The sequence below is a fragment of the Perognathus longimembris genome, chromosome 7 (genome assembly GCF_023159225.1).
Source record: "Perognathus longimembris pacificus isolate PPM17 chromosome 7, ASM2315922v1, whole genome shotgun sequence".
Taxonomy (NCBI): domain Eukaryota; kingdom Metazoa; phylum Chordata; class Mammalia; order Rodentia; family Heteromyidae; genus Perognathus; species Perognathus longimembris.
Genome location: NC_063167.1, coordinates 82195641 through 82211266, shown reverse-complemented (window position 1 = coordinate 82211266; position 15626 = coordinate 82195641). Strand labels below are relative to the sequence as shown.

Genomic DNA, 15626 nt, shown 5'->3' with positions numbered 1-15626 from the left:
TTGAATTGGACTTTTAGTGATACAGTTTGGAAACTCACCCAGCAGGGCAGGGGATGGATCATAATATAGGCATCTACAATAATGCAGATATCCAGAACATTTAGAAAGGCTTCTGTTTGCTAAAAAGAATCATTTACCTAAGATAGCTGCTTCTCTATTATTCAAAGTTACTATCATTTTGTTCAATCCCATCAGTATGCCTTAATGGAGAAGAATACAGTTTACTTTTACTAATGACTGACATTCTACGCACACCATGGTTCATATAGTACAGAAACTAGATATTAATGTCCAGAGCAGGGGTTAGTAAACTAGTGCCCAGGTAGCCATTCTGGGCTGATACATGTTTGGTCAAGAAAGTCATTTCCCATCTGACTCACACCTGTAATCCTAGCTCCTCAGGAGGCTGAGATCTGAAGATCACTGTTGGAAGACATACTGGGCAGGAAGGTCAATGAGACTCTTTTCTCCAGTTAACCACCAAAAGCCTTGAAGTAGAACCGGGGCTCAGGTGGTGCCATTCTAGCCTTGAGCAAAAAAGCTCAGAGATGGTGCCCAGGCCCTGAATTCAAGCCCCCAAGCTCTAGTACCAGGGAAAAAAAAGAAAGTTGTATCACAACATGGCCTTTGCATTCATTTATGTATTATCTATATAGGGTAACTGTAGGGTTGCAAGGGCAGCCATAACTTGTAACAGACTCTGTGATGCTCAGAACATAATATATGTATTTGTCATCTGACCCTTTATACAAGTTTGCCAATTCCTAATGTAGAATGAAATTTCCTGTAATCTCATCTGTGGTACCCTGTACTCCCTCGGTGACTTTCCCAAGTGTTATTTGTGTGTAATCCACCACCTGTTGGAAACACCTTATCAGCTTGGTTTATTTTTCCTTGCTTCCAAACAGCAGGGACTTCGCTTGCCTAGACATCTAGCACAGTATAGCTCCTGAACAAATATTTGTGGAAGTTAATTGGTTAAACTTTTTTTCTTGTAAGTTCATTTGGTCATTTATTGGCACAGAAAATCTTGAATCTTTGTTAGGTCATTCAATAAAATACATTTCTTTTATTCTATTTACATTGACACCCAATTGATTCTGCATCTGACTCGAGCTATTAAACCCTTGTAACATTTTCCTTTTTGTCTTATGTTTATATTCCACAGTTTGCTTGTTTGATATGTTATCTTACGTATTGCCAAAGAGATTTAGTGCTTCATTAGAAATTAAGTTAGTATTTTACAGTTGGCTCTTGGATTTTCCATGTGGAAAGAATCTCACGGTTTTGTTGTCATTATTAACAAGAGCATTGTAGAGCACTGATTAGTTAGTGCTACAGATTTGTTAGTCTAAGCTTAGATCCAATTAAGGCCAGTGATAGGTTGAAGCTCAAAGTGGTATGATGGGGGAAAATGCATTCTAAAAGAAGTTTTGTTAAAGGAAGAAGTATAAGTACATTTAACTAAAAGATGGAAGTGGGGCTTCAGTGGAGTTCAGATCATAGAATGGGTACGTATTTTACAAGAACACTGAAAATTTTAAAACAGAACAGAGAAGGAAGAGTCAAAGCAACAGAGTGCCTGGAAACTTCCCCATAGGTCTATTAAAACTGAGAGAAGGATAGCAAGAACATGAATGTTTGGAAAGCTTTGAGAAAGCATGTAGAAAGATGTTTTATAGAAATTTATTAAGTGCTTGATCTATGTAGTTGGTTCATTTGGATACTAAGGAATTACACATAAACGATTAAGGCACAATTAAGTTCTATGTATGGAGAGACAGGATGAATCACAGCTTTGGCTCTTGAATTCTTTTACTAAGAGCTGTCTCTTAGCTTTCTTAGGGAAATACAAACAAAGCTAAATAATATATCTTCCATGGTCTGGTAACCAAAGCAGGAACAGGAAGTATGGGAGCTCATGATCCCAAATAATCAAACCATTTAATTATCTAGCATTTTCATCATTTGAAGTAGTGTGTGTTTATTAGGGCCCAAACCCTGTAAGGAATAGTAAGAAACAAACATGAAAAGAAATTAGAGGGAATTTAAATATTACTAGAAGATACGTGTGTGTGTGTGTGTGTGTGTGTATGTATATATATAACAGAGCACTAGAGGAGAAGTCAACAAAGACTTTATGAGGGAATTGGAATTTATGCTGCTTAAAGATAGTTTAAAGTGACTGATAAGTTGGTGGTGGGAGAGTCATGTGAGTAAATTTATTCAGTAACTATGTATGGAATTTCTACTGGCTACTTTCACATTATGCCAAGCCTTAGAGCTAAGGTAAGTAGGAGAAGCTTACATTCTAGCAAGTAGGTGTAGAGAGAAAAAACTATAACCTGTGGGAAGACAAGGAAAAAGTAGTCAACTGGTCTACCTTGATTAAGGCTTCATTAACAAAAGGTTTAACTAATGAAGTCTTAGGTTCAGCTAAAAACACACTTTCCTGTAAAGATTCTCCCCAGCTTTCTTCATTTTAAAAATCAAATTTCTTGTAGAGCATATTGTTAAAAATAAAATTTTAACAAAATGAAAATATGAAAGATCTTACTATAAACAATAAGCTGATACTCCCAGATTAAAATGATATTACAGGCTCATACCTATACTCCTAGATACTCAGGAGGCTGAGATCCAGAAGATCACAGTTCTAAGCCAGCCTATGCAGAAAAGTTGGTGTTGCTCCATCTCCAAAATAACTAGCTTAAGGCAGGGCTGTAAGCATGGTTCAGATGGTAGAGTGCCAGCCAAGCAAAGAGACCTAGGAAATGATTCAAATCCTAATACTGACAAAAATAAATTATAACAGCATTTTTAAGGAGACTGTGATGGTATACTCCTGTAGTACCAAGCACATTGTAGATGGGAGGCAAGGGGATCACAGGTTTGAAGCTGGCTTGGGCTACATAGCAACACTAGGTCTCCGTAGATAGATAGATAGATAGATAGATAGATACATACATACATACATACATACATAGACACGTTTCAGAAGTTCAACATGAATGAATTAATAAAGGTGTTGAGCTTAATTTTTTTTTTTTGCCAGTACTGGGTCTTGAACTCAAGGCCTGAGCACTGTCCCTGGCTTCTTTTTGCTCAAGGCTAGCACTCTACCTCTTGAGTCACCACTTCTGGCTTTTTCTATATATTTGGTGCTGAGGAATTGAACCCAGGGCTTCATGCATGCTAGGCAAGCACTCTACTGCTAATACACATTCCCAGCCCTAAAATTCTTATAAGTATAATAAAAAGGAAATCTAAAATTTGACTTATGCCATTAGTTATATTGGAGGTCATATTTTCCATTATAGGCACTCATTTTTCCCATATTTGCCAGACAAGTGGAAATATTAAAGATATTTCAAACCTGAAAAATACCTTAATGCTGGTTCCAGGGAACACCAAAAACTACTGACTAATCTTTGCAAATCTTAAGCAAATTGTTTAATATTCTTCATAAGGAAAAAAAGCCTTTATTATCAAGAAGAAAGTTGTAGACGTTTATCCACAGCTCCTCAGTTGCACCATATTAATTCCGCAGAAGCAAACTTTGGCTGAACCATTTGTTTCAGCATGTAAAACAGGAAGCAGCTGCTGTTCTTGCTGCTGTGTGTGGAGTTCCTGTGAGGACGAAGAACAATTATGCTCTTTCACCTTCTCCCACTTAGTTCAGTGGAGCATCAGTGATTTCACAGTATGAGGGATCAAATGTTTGCAGGGAGTAGACTGTCAGTTCCCATGAGATCCGGGATTCTGTCCTGGCAGGTCTCTGTGATGCCAGTGCTCTTGAGCACTCAAAAAAGCCAGAAGTGGTGCTGTGGCTCAAATGCTAGAGCACTAGTCATGAGCACAAAGAGGCCCAGGCCCTGAGTTCAAGCCCCAAGACTGACCAAAAAAAAGTATGAGTACTTGATGTCAAAGTATTTATTCATAATTATGACATATCTTACCATTCATAAGAAAGCCAAAATAGAACATGAAACCTTGTCTCTGAATAGGCTCAATACCAGACTTACCATTGAGCCTGTGTAGAAAACAAAGATTTTAATTAGCTGTTAGGTAGTGTCTGTGCCAGTATTTATCTATTTTTTTCCTTTATCTTCTTTTCCAACAGGAAATTAGACCCCTGCACAATGTCTCAGAGCCAAACCCATACTTGTTTTCTAAATGGTGGCCTCTATGCTGCCTTCCATTCTTTTGTAATTTCCCAAATGAGAGGAAGATGCACCTACTCTCACATGAGCTTCAAGGGACTTGGGGAGAATGTTTTCTAAAAATGTAGATGTTTTCTAAAAATTTAAATTTTCTAAAAATTTAGATTCTTCCTGGCAGTTTAAGAGTTTTGGATAAAGTATCAAATTAATTTTTTTTCACTCCCTACAGACATCAAAGTAAAGGAGCAGTCTCTGGAAAATCTAATCAAGTAAGTCCTGTTTCCTTGAGGATTGAATGTGGGGCCTTGTGCATCTGGGCAAGTGCTCAGCCATCAAGCTCCACCCCAGCCTTTGTATGGGCCCTTATTCTGAGCATATATACAGCTTTTTGAACTCTTTAAACATATCTACTTAAATGATATGAGCTCTAAAAAAAACCTGAGCTCTCATTAACAGTTAAGCATAAAAACATTTTCTCTTATAGAATGATACGTAGTGTGGTAGGGCAGAAATAAGTATGGACTCCACAGATTCAACCCTGGCAGCAGTGGTGGGCACTTTGAACGCAGAGAACTAGAGTTGGAGCTCCATGCCTGTCGCTAGTGGTGTGGTCTTGGGCAGTTCACTTCTGCCTGACATTGAATTCTCCGTATGCTTAGTGAAGACAGTCTCCCCCCCCCCCCTTTTTTTTTTGTTTAGATGCAATCTCCAGGCTCCGCTGCCCACATGTGACTATTGAACACTTAAAATGTGGCTAGTGAGATGGATGATATGAGGTTCTCGTTGCATTTTAACTCATTTAAAATACTCCAATAGGTTTTTAGTTATTTAGAATAAATTTAATATATAAATCTATTTTTATCACCACAAACTTTATGAAACACAACCTGAATATGTCCAATGAAAATTTAGCATCTACATTAAGATATACTTCAAATACATACTAGATCTCAAAAACGTAGTATGAAACAGTCTCTTTAATAATTTTTATGTGAAGAAATATGAAAATATCTCAAAATATATTGGATTAAATAAGATGTATTATTTGCTTTTTTAAACTTTGTTAATGTGGATACTGTAACATTTGAGATTGTATTGTGGCCTGCATTGTATTTCTGTTGGATCATATTCAATTTAGAGAACTATTGTGGAGTCAGTAAAATAATTTTAATCAGGTTCTGTAGCTCATAGTTTATTACTGTCATCATTGGCCCTGAGGCATATGGAAATAAATATATGTCACCATCCAAGATTTTCAGTCTTTATTTACTTTTCACAGAAACTGCTTAAACAGAAACAGCTTAGTTTAAGCAGGTTAGGAAAAAGGTGACCAGCATGTTTTAGACCCTGGGGTGTTCCTTAGAACACTTTACGGACCTGGTGAAGCTGTGGTATAGACCATGTTGAAACTTAATTTGAATTTTGTTTCACCAAAGGCATCACTTTGAATAAAGATAACTGACTTAGACACCTGAGTTGTTGGATTTCTGTGGCATAGAAGGACAGTTAGAATCATGTGAATGAGCCAGTACTGCTTTGGTGTACAATTAATGTGGTCTCCCGTGAAAGCCCTCAGGGAAGCTGTGTTGTGGGAGCATCTGGGGGGTAATCACTTTATAGAGCATTCTGCAATTCCTGGTGAGAACCCTGGCTTGTGGTTTTGTGTTACAGGGGAAAGAAGATCTATGAGCCTCCTCAGTATATGAGTGTAAACCAGGCGGCCCAGCAGCTTCTGGAAATTGTTCAAAATCAGAGAAAACAAGGAGAAGAACCAGGTACCAACATTCTAGAAGGGCTCTTCTATTTCCCTCTACTGTGGGCCACAGGGGTGCTGAGAGACAGAGAATGGATTGCTTTATTGTCAGATTAACACAATTCCAGAAAGTAAGGATTTCTCATCAATTATGATAGACTTGATGTAAAGAGATAATGCAAAGTAATCTGATCAAGTAAGGTGCTTCCAGTTCAGCCACTATTAATGGTGAGATCCAGGCCAAAAAATATATATATTTATTCTATGTTTTTACTCAACACTTGAGACTAAAGACCATTTTCTTCTGGGTAAAGACAAAAGAATTTGTACTTACACTCTTAATAATTAGACACTGTGTGGTATATGATATGTATTCTCCGATCCTTATTGAAATGTTCTTAAATGTAGCTGTCACCCCAGTGAGCCTGCAGGCTTGCACAGACTGCAGATGGCCTCCAGAGCTGCTCTTCTAGACTTTGGGTGCCCTGATCGCTTGGGGATCTGCTAATTTGGAATCTAAGGATGAGAGGGCATGGGTGACAATATTGGTGGCAGCTTAGTCCCTCTTGGAGAGCACAGAGCAGGGCCCACCCCCTGCACAGCTTGTGTGTACCCACTATCTCAGTCTACTTATGGCAGATATCAGTATCCCCCCAGGAGCCTCTGTCCTCCCTGCTGCCCCTCATATAGCTGCTCTGTCCCAGTCCCAGACTACAGATCCCAGGTCTGAGACATGGCAGACCATGGCCAGATCAACACTATGGGGAAGCTTATTCTAACCCAGAAACAATAGACAGTAGCTGTTGATGGGAGTGGTGATGGGGCTGGTGTGTCAGGGTCTGTACTTCTCAGTGCAGAGGCCAGACAAAGACGAAGGCCAGATTCTTCTCTTCAGGGGAAGACGGTGCTAGTCTCAGTACCCTCACTGCCAATCTCTTCAGTTTTTTGTGCATGTCTACTTATCACTCCTCTTTCCTTGGATGTAACCATCTGCAGTGGGCAAGTCCCTACTTTAAAGCATATTCTTCTATTAAAAAACAACAATGAAACATTCAATGTACCTTTCCTATGGCTATAAGGTACTGACTGCCTTTGAGCATCTATCCTGTGTGAGAAGGGATACATTGAGTGCTGAGTATACTTCATATTTCATTCTTATTAGTAACTCTTACTAAATTTGTGAAAACATTTGCAAGGATGACCTGTATTCATGACTTTTACTGAGTTCCTTGCATGCCTGCTGTTCCTGGTTAAATTGTTGCCCCCATTTTGATCACTTCAGCCAGGACAGCTTTCTCCACTAAACGGTAAGACGAGCTCAAAGTCAGCCATTCGGCTTTCAAACCAGAGGGAATGACCCTACAGAGACCACTAAAATTAATTATTCTGAAACTAAAACCATAAGTAATGTCACAATGACTGTTGTTTGTCAAAGGCTCCATAGTTTACTAAATATTTTTATATCCGTTGTCTTAACTCTCACAAAAACTAATAGTGTTATAGTTTTTAAAAAGTGAGAAAAGTGTCTGAACACCCATGGCGCATGGCTATAATCCTAGCCACTCAGGAGGCTGAGATCTGAGGATTAAGATTCAAAGCCAGGGGTCTGGGGATATGGCCTAGTGGCAAGAGTGCTTGCCTCGTATACATGAGGCCCTGGGTTCAATTCCCCAGCACCACATATACAGAAAATGGCCAGAAGTGGCGCTGTGGCTCAAGTGGCAGAGTGCTAGCCTTGAGCGAAAAGAAGCCAGGGACAGTGCTCAGGCCCAGGCCCTGAGTCCAAGCCCCAGGACTGGCCAAAAAAAACACACAAAAAACAAAGATTCAAAGCCAGCTGAAGCAGACAACTGGAGATACTTACCTCCAATTAACCAGCAAAATGTAGAGACAGAGGAAGGCAGGGAAGGAGATGGAGAGGGAAGGAAAGGGGAAGAACAAGAGGGAGCTAGTTTGTCACATAGCTCATTAAGTAGCCAAGTAAAAATTCAGAAGTCTTTATTTTATAATCCTATGGGTTTTTTTCCTAGTATCAGTTAATATGAACTTGTCTCAAAACATATTTAAAATACGTGTCACAGTCATGTTCATTCAGAATCTGTTTTACAACAAATGCTATACAACTATAAGGAGTATTAACACGGTTATTATCATGTTCTAAGATTTAGCCACTCACTGCAGACAGCTTAGTTTGGGTCGATGTTTGAGGCTTTCTTTCTTTTTTTTTTTTTTTTTTGAAAATATTTGCTTTTAATGTTATAAGGCCTTCTTGAGGGTTCTTGCACTAGTATTTTTTTTTTTTTTTTTTTAGTATTGTACTGGATGGTACATTGCTGAATTAAATGGCATTCTCTCTGGCTTTCCCCTCCCTCCCTGCCTCCTTTTCTCTTCTCTCTTTCTCAATAGCAATCACCGAGGACACGCTCTGTGTTGGCTTAGCCAGGGTTGGAGCTGAGGACCAGAAAATTGCAACCGGCACATTACAGCAGATGTGCACCGTGGACTTGGGGGGTCCCCTGCATTCCCTGATTATCACAGGAGGCAGCATGCATCCGCTGGAGATGGAGATGCTAAGTCTATTTGCCATACAAGAAAACAGCTTAGAATCCTGAGTATTGACAGACATTTCTGTTGTGTCTTGTTAGATATAGATGTTCTATAATTATTTGTATAACAAATTAAACATTCTTTTGATTTATCTAGTATGCATAATAATAATTTGCCAGGCACTGATGGATCATACCTGCAATCTTAGCTGTTCAGGAGCTGAGGTCTGAGGATCACAGTTCAAAGTCAGCCAAGATAGCTTATGTACAGATTACCAAAAATAGAAGCTGGAAGTGGAGCTGTGGCTCAAGGGGTAGAGTGCTAGCCTTGAGCAAAAAATTTGGTCAGGGACAGCACCTAGGCACAAAAATTGGTGCACGTGTGCACACGCACGCGTGTACACACAAATAATTTGACTCAACAGTGTTTAGTTTCCAACAGCAGAGATTAATCTTATGGCATCATCACTTGCAGCTTTTCAGGATATGTGCAAGTAGAGTAGACCAAGCTGGGGAAATAATGGTGAGAACATCCATAGACTGAATCATTTAAAAGCAGTTTTTATTTATGAAGCCAGTTAACAAGTTTGCCTTTTGATTCTAGTTTGCAATGGTAAAAAATGGGGGGAAAAAGCAAATAGAAGACCAATAACTTCATATATTTTTATAATTTTCTTCCATTATAAAAGTCTGCTGTCCTGATTTATTTTTTTTGTCCAGTCCTGGGCCTTGAACTCAGGGCCTGAGCACTGTCCCTGGCTTTTTGCTAGCCCTCTGCCAGTTGAGCCACAGCGCCACTTCTGGCTATTTTTCTGTATATATGGTGCTGAGGAATCAAACCCAGGGCTTCATGGATACGAGGCAAGCACTCTTGCCACTAGGCCATATTCCCAGCCCTGCTGTCCTGATTCTAAGACAAGTTATTCTGACAACTGGTACCAAGACTTCTAGAAAGAAGTAGGAAGTATCCATCTTCACCAAGCAGTCCTTCTTAGCTCAGCCAAGCCGCTGCCACAAAATGATACCCTTCTGAGCTGATGTCCCAAATATGTGACTTGTATTCTGCTGAAGTCTGGAGGTGTTTTATTTTCTTATCTTTTTTTATTCCATTTTTAAAAAATTAGCTTTTACGTCCTTGTACAAAGGAGTTTCAGTTCAGTGAGTGTTTGAGTTTAATGCATCTTGATCAACGTCACCACTTCCATTATTCTCTCATCTCTTCCAACCCTACCCACTTTAAAGTAAGACTCATTTATTATATATCATAACCATAAAGTTATGTACTTTCTATTGATTCAGAATAGAAATATCTTTGTTACAGGCTAGTTCAGTTCTGTGTATTTCCATGGCCTAATCAATTTGACTTCTTGAATTCATTAGTAGTTAAAGAAAAATTTCTCTTTTTAGTATTATCAGTAGAAATTATTTTAGATATTTCATTTGGAATAAACAGTTCTAATATGTTTGAAACATCTCATCCATCTATTGGGCACAAAAGGGGAGATAACCTCTCATGTTAAAGCCATTTCTGTTATTTCCTTTTAAAAATGCTTAAACATTTAAGAATTTTAAAATGCTACTCAGGCAGAGATTGGAAGGACTGAAGTTTGAAGCCAGCCCAGACAAAAAGTTACCAACACTCATCTGAAAATAAATAAAGCATCAGTGGGCTAGAGCAGGGCTCAAGTGGTAGAGCACCTGCCCAGCATTCTGAAGAGAGTTCAAGTCCTGTTACTGACCCCTCCAAAAAGCCTAAGCTGAAGAAGGGGCTTCTGTTTGGTGCAGTAATGAAGTAGCCCATGATGCTCAAACTTTCTCTGTTATAAACTCTGGAATCAGCTGTCTAAGGACCCGTGGGAGTCAGATGCAGGCTGAGAAGGGTGTTAACATGGCTTTTGCCATCCTTGCACTCCCAGAATTTAGAGATGGGGGTGGTCAGAACTACAGGAAGTTGCCGTCTTCTGGCTTGAGGGAGTAGAAGACGGAACTGGAGTAGAAGACGGAACTGGAGCACGCTAGGATTGCCCTCAGAAATAAGGTGCCAAAGGAGGGTCATTCGTCTGTGTATCTCTCAAATCCTGCGCTGACTCCTGAACAGCACGTGTTGGGGGTATCCCAAAGAACCTGGCAGAGGCCCCCACTAGAGAAGACTGCAGAAGCTGACACATTCTATTTCCAGAGAAGACAGTTTCTGGTTCAAATTCTGACAATGCACTTGGGTTAAAACCCAAGGATGGCCTTCTATTAGTAAAAAGTTGGTCTGGGGGTAGATATTTCTAAACAAAACTAAGGGCAAATTCTTAATTCACAATGTAAAATCAGGCCTCCATCAAGGTGATTAACCAATAATTTAAATGCCAGCTAGAACAAAACTTAACATGCTTCGGGGTATTATGAAAATGATAAGAGACAGTAAAATATGAAGCCTAGCCTTATTTTTAAATAGGCAATAGAGATCCCAACATAACTTAGACATTAAATTTAGTAGATCAAGGGTTTGGAGGCATGGCTCAGATGGTACAGTATCTGCGAATGAGCCCAAAGTGTCAGGTCAAGAGTTCAAATCCTGGTCTAGACATCCTTTAGAACTGTATTCAGACGAACATGATTGTAATGTATAAATATCAGTGACAAATGGAAACTTAGAACATAATATAGAAAACTAAAATGTTGGGCATAGCCGCAGGGGGCAGCTGTTCACCCTGGGATAAGAGATGACTGAAAGTAATCTGGGCAGTCTGTGTGGGGCATTCACAAGCAGTTTGTTAGATGTAACTGGATTTCCCTAAAGAGAAGAGAAAGAAAATGAGCAGAAAAAAAAATGTGAGTAGAGGCCAAAATTGCCCCAAATTTGGTAAAACAATCAATGCAGATCCTTTAAGCTCAGTGAATTCCAAACAGAATAAATAGAAAGAAAACCATACCTACCACATCAGATAAAACTGATGAAAATCCGAGGTAAGACAAAAATCACAAATGATAGGCGGGGAAACTCTTTGTATTTAAAATGAAAATTCAAATGCCTTTTTTTCTAAATATGGCAGACCTATTTGTACTATGACCTTAATAAATGAAATTATAAAAATGAAAATTGTATTATTCACCCTTTGGAAAAAAGATGGCCAATATTGTTTTCAGCCTGCTATCCTGAAATCAGTGTTGGGGACAGGACTTGTAGAATTGTGTCTTGTACATACTAGAAAGAGTTTACCAAGTTGCACTGTCAGCTGTATTTAAATGTTACTCAAGTTACTTTATAGTGACACCTCCCCATCTCTAGATATGTATCAATTGCATGACCCAAAAGAACTCCCACTGTCACTTTTATAAATCTCTTCCTACCCATAATCCCTGGCTACTTCTGATGTGTCCTTTCTCTATTGTTTTTCAATTTGTTGAATGTCAAAATAAGTCTGACTTCTATAAACACACTTTGAGATTCATACAAATTGTTGCATATACCAAACATTTATTGTTTCTTATTGTTAAGAAGTGGGATAAGCAAGCTTGTTTAGATTGCTTTGGTAAGAGGAGTGAAGAACAATGGAGAGGTGGGTCCTGTATGTGCATTGTATGCGTTTATGGACATGTCAAAATGGAACTCAATTTGGACAGCTGATACTAGTAGAAAAAAAATAATTGTGTGCTTTTAAATGGGTAGACTGTTTATCCATTCCTATCGGGGAGTTCTTGAAATATTCACATCCATGCTTATAAGTTATTTCTCTAGAGTCTGGGGGAATTTCTGGATCATAGTACGTCTAAATTTAATTCCATAACAAACTGCCAAAATGATTTCCACAGTGGCTGTACCATTTTTTAGTCCCATGATTACTTAAGACTTCCCATTGCTCTGAATTTTTCCAGTTCTTCCTGTTGAGAGGGTTTTTGTTGTTTTTGTTTTACTGTTTAGATGGGTGTGTAGCCATCTCTCATCATGACTTTAATTTGCTTCCCTTATGACTAATGATGCTTAGCATCTTTTCGTGTGTTTATTTGGCATTGTTAGTTTATTTGATGAAACATCTGTCTGTGTCTTTTGCCCTCTTAAACTGAGTATTTTTTATGGGTAAGTTTTGAATGATCTTTATAGTTTTCAGTTTTTCTTTACCGTCTGGGTAGGAAATGCCATGAGACTCAGCTCCAGCAAAAAGCTGGAAATGAAGGTGTGGCTCAAGTGATAGAGCCATTGTCTTGAAAAAAAAAAGAGCTAAAGAACACTGCCCAGGCCCTGAGTTTAAGCCCCAGTATGGATACAAAAACACATACACAAATCACTAAGCTGCTGCTCAAGGTTCCAAGCTAGAGCACAGAATACAAACTGAGACTGTTAGTCCACACAGGAAAGCTTCTTTTAAAGAAAGATTAAAATACTAGTGCATTATTCGAGGAAACTTCCCCGTGTAGACAAAAGGCTGCTCTAACGTGTCCAGAGGTCACTATGCTGTGCTTAGTGGAGTTAGCTTGAGGCTAACTTCAGAGGACACAGAAAAGTTAGGGAGGCCTGGCAGGTCTCCACATCCAGCAAGTCTGGGCAGGACATGTCAAGACCAGCAAGGGGAGTCAGAAATTCAGGGTAAGGCAACTGTTAGAAAAGGCCTGGGCAGTCAGTCCACAGATTTTCCTGCACTCCTTGTCAAGGCCAGAATTGTTTTCATACAGGGGAGAGGGGAGGGAGTGGTTGACATGAGTATGGTCTAAAGCCAGGGCCTGGACCAAATGAGAAGCCATTCCCAAATGTGATTCTGCTTGTAACTGACAGGCCAGGGCAAGAAGCATGCAAAGGTGAATTTAACAGATTTCAAAGAAGAAAGGGAAAGACAGTGATAAGAGACTCAGAGTTGGCAAAGGCAGTGTTTACATTTCTAAGAATTCTGTACAGAATTCTGACGGGAATTGGTAGTGAGAAGAGATTTGAATGGGAAAGATGAACTTGGGTTTTTTGTTGTTTTGATTTATTTTGAATTTTGATGTTGGTAGTGCTACATGAATGTGACAAAGGAGCCAACAATTATTTTTAAACAATGTGGACAAGACAGAAGTGAAGTTAGAGGTAGGAGCTCTGGAAATGTCTAGGAAGAATAGGAAGAAACATTTGTGCCCCCTAAGGAATCTAATCCACAGGCAGACATGCAGATGGTAAGGCCCAAACCTGGTGTATTAAAAGATCATTTGATAGGAATTCATTTGAAAAGGTGGATGAGCAGGGCCTGAGATTTTGTGGAAGAAGTTATTAAAGAGATACTGCTTCTGAACCAGACACTGGTGGCTCACACTTGAAATCCTAGCTACTCAGGAGGCTGAGATCTGAAGAAAGCCTGTGAGCCTCTTATCTCCAATTAACCACCCGAAAGCTGGAAGTGGAGCTTTGGCTACATGTTCTACCAAGGTAGAGCATTAGCTTCGAGCAAAAAAAAGCTCAGGGACAATGCTCAGGCCCTGGATGAAAGCCCCAGGAGTTCGGGGGGTGGGGAACGACACTTGGACAGAGAGACAGAATTGTTACTGATAAGAAGGAAAACCTAGGAAGGAAAATGCAGGTTCGTGTCAGATGTGCTGGTCTTATTTCCTAAAATAAGGCCATCATAGAGAATGAGTTAAGGATACAATTTGGCTTTAATGGAAATAGCTAGAATGTACTAAGATATATTTTTTGAGATGATAGGATAAATGGAAGCCACTTCTAGCCTTTTAGCATCTGTTCTTTCTGAAATGTGCACCAGTGCTCTTTCCCAGTTCACCCAATGTATAAGACACAATGTACTAAGGGCTTAAACAAATTTTATTGAAATGAATTTTGATACATTTGTGATTCTTTAAAAATACATTGGAGTGTAAACAAAATGTAAATGTGCAAGTAGAAAGAGAAATATACATTATGGATCTGTGGTATTGCACTTGGGCCAATCATAATGCCGGCTCTAGTGAGCATATTCAAACCACACTGTTAACAGCCAGCCTTCGACCCGAATGCTTGTATGTTTTCAAGCAATAATCTTCACCAAGGAAATCAAACCCAATCCCAAACTTGGCCATACGTTTAAAATCATTAAAGGCAGAGAGGTGAAATGTTGGGTTTTTATGATACACTAGGAAGCGATGTGGCAATTTTCCATTCACAGTATTTCCAATTTCAAACACTCATTCTGTTAAATGGAGACAAGTTGGGGAAAAAGGTCACATGTGGGAGAACTATGACTGTCCACTTCTTGAGAAAGCAATGGAATTTCCTGACAGGCTCTGGACATTCAGTTCAAAATGGATTTCCCTGTGGTTGATGCACAGTATGTCAAACAAATAAACCTCAAATACCAAAATACAAACTATAGCATTTTTTCCTAACTGGAAGTCAAAGCAACAATACCAAGTGGAAACAACAACACAAAGAGGAAAATGAGTAAAGAAACCATGGAGTGTTCAACCAAAATCTGGGAATTCACAAGAGAACAAGATAAAAACAAATTATTTTAAAGAAAATGAAAGTGGTGAAGGCATTAAGCTTTTATGGTGTTTTTTGTTTTTTTAAATAGAAGCACCTTTAAAAAATACTCTCTGAAAGAGTTTTGGATGATGATACAGCTGGATATAGAATTAAAACAAACACTGGCTCTTAATACAAATATGGAAACTTTCTCTAAAATCAAGAAACTGCAATTACTGATTTAGCTCAATACAATTCTAAAAATTCAAGTGACCCAGGCTCTAGTCCCGATTCTGTCAAAGTATTTTCCCCATCCACTGCCTTCAAAAGAATGTGCGGTTCACAGGACTGTTTTAAAGAAAATGGACAATGTTGCTTATTTGTGCAAAATGCCAAAGAAATGGTGAGATATTTTTGTAATAATTATTGGCTTACCTGTCCTTAATCCATGCTTATCTCCTACTGTCATAGTTTCTATCTGACTAAACATTTAGAGATTGCCTAAGTGTAAATTCATGATAAATCTGGGAATAGAAGGATGAACACGACAAAGCAAGAAATTTTTTTCCACAAGCTTTCCAACACCATAATCAAAAGATACACTAAATTTTCAAAGCTGTGTTGACACATTCATGAAATCAATTTCTTCATTTCAAAAAGGTCTGTATGGAATGGAATGTTTTAAATTAAGTACTACTTTACTTATCTTACTCCTATAGCAGAGATCTAGTACTTCTTGGCAG

At 38.9% G+C, this 15626-nt stretch overlaps 1 protein-coding gene across 2 annotated transcripts in view; it reads left to right on the top strand.

The window, feature by feature from the left end:
- Positions 1–9103, top strand: part of Dph5 (diphthamide biosynthesis 5) — a 34053-nt gene extending 24950 nt beyond the window's left edge. Inside the window, exons 6-8 of one of the 2 annotated variants that reach the window (XM_048352060.1) lie at positions 4393–4432; positions 5835–5938; positions 8323–9103. In XM_048352060.1, the coding sequence (XP_048208017.1) occupies positions 4393–4432; positions 5835–5938; positions 8323–8528 (350 nt within the window). In that variant the 3' untranslated portion in view covers positions 8529–9103. The remainder of the gene's footprint in view (positions 1–4392; positions 4433–5834; positions 5939–8322) is intronic. The other variant, XM_048352059.1, reaches the window with a different exon arrangement.
- The last annotated feature ends 6523 nt before the right edge of the window (positions 9104–15626 follow it).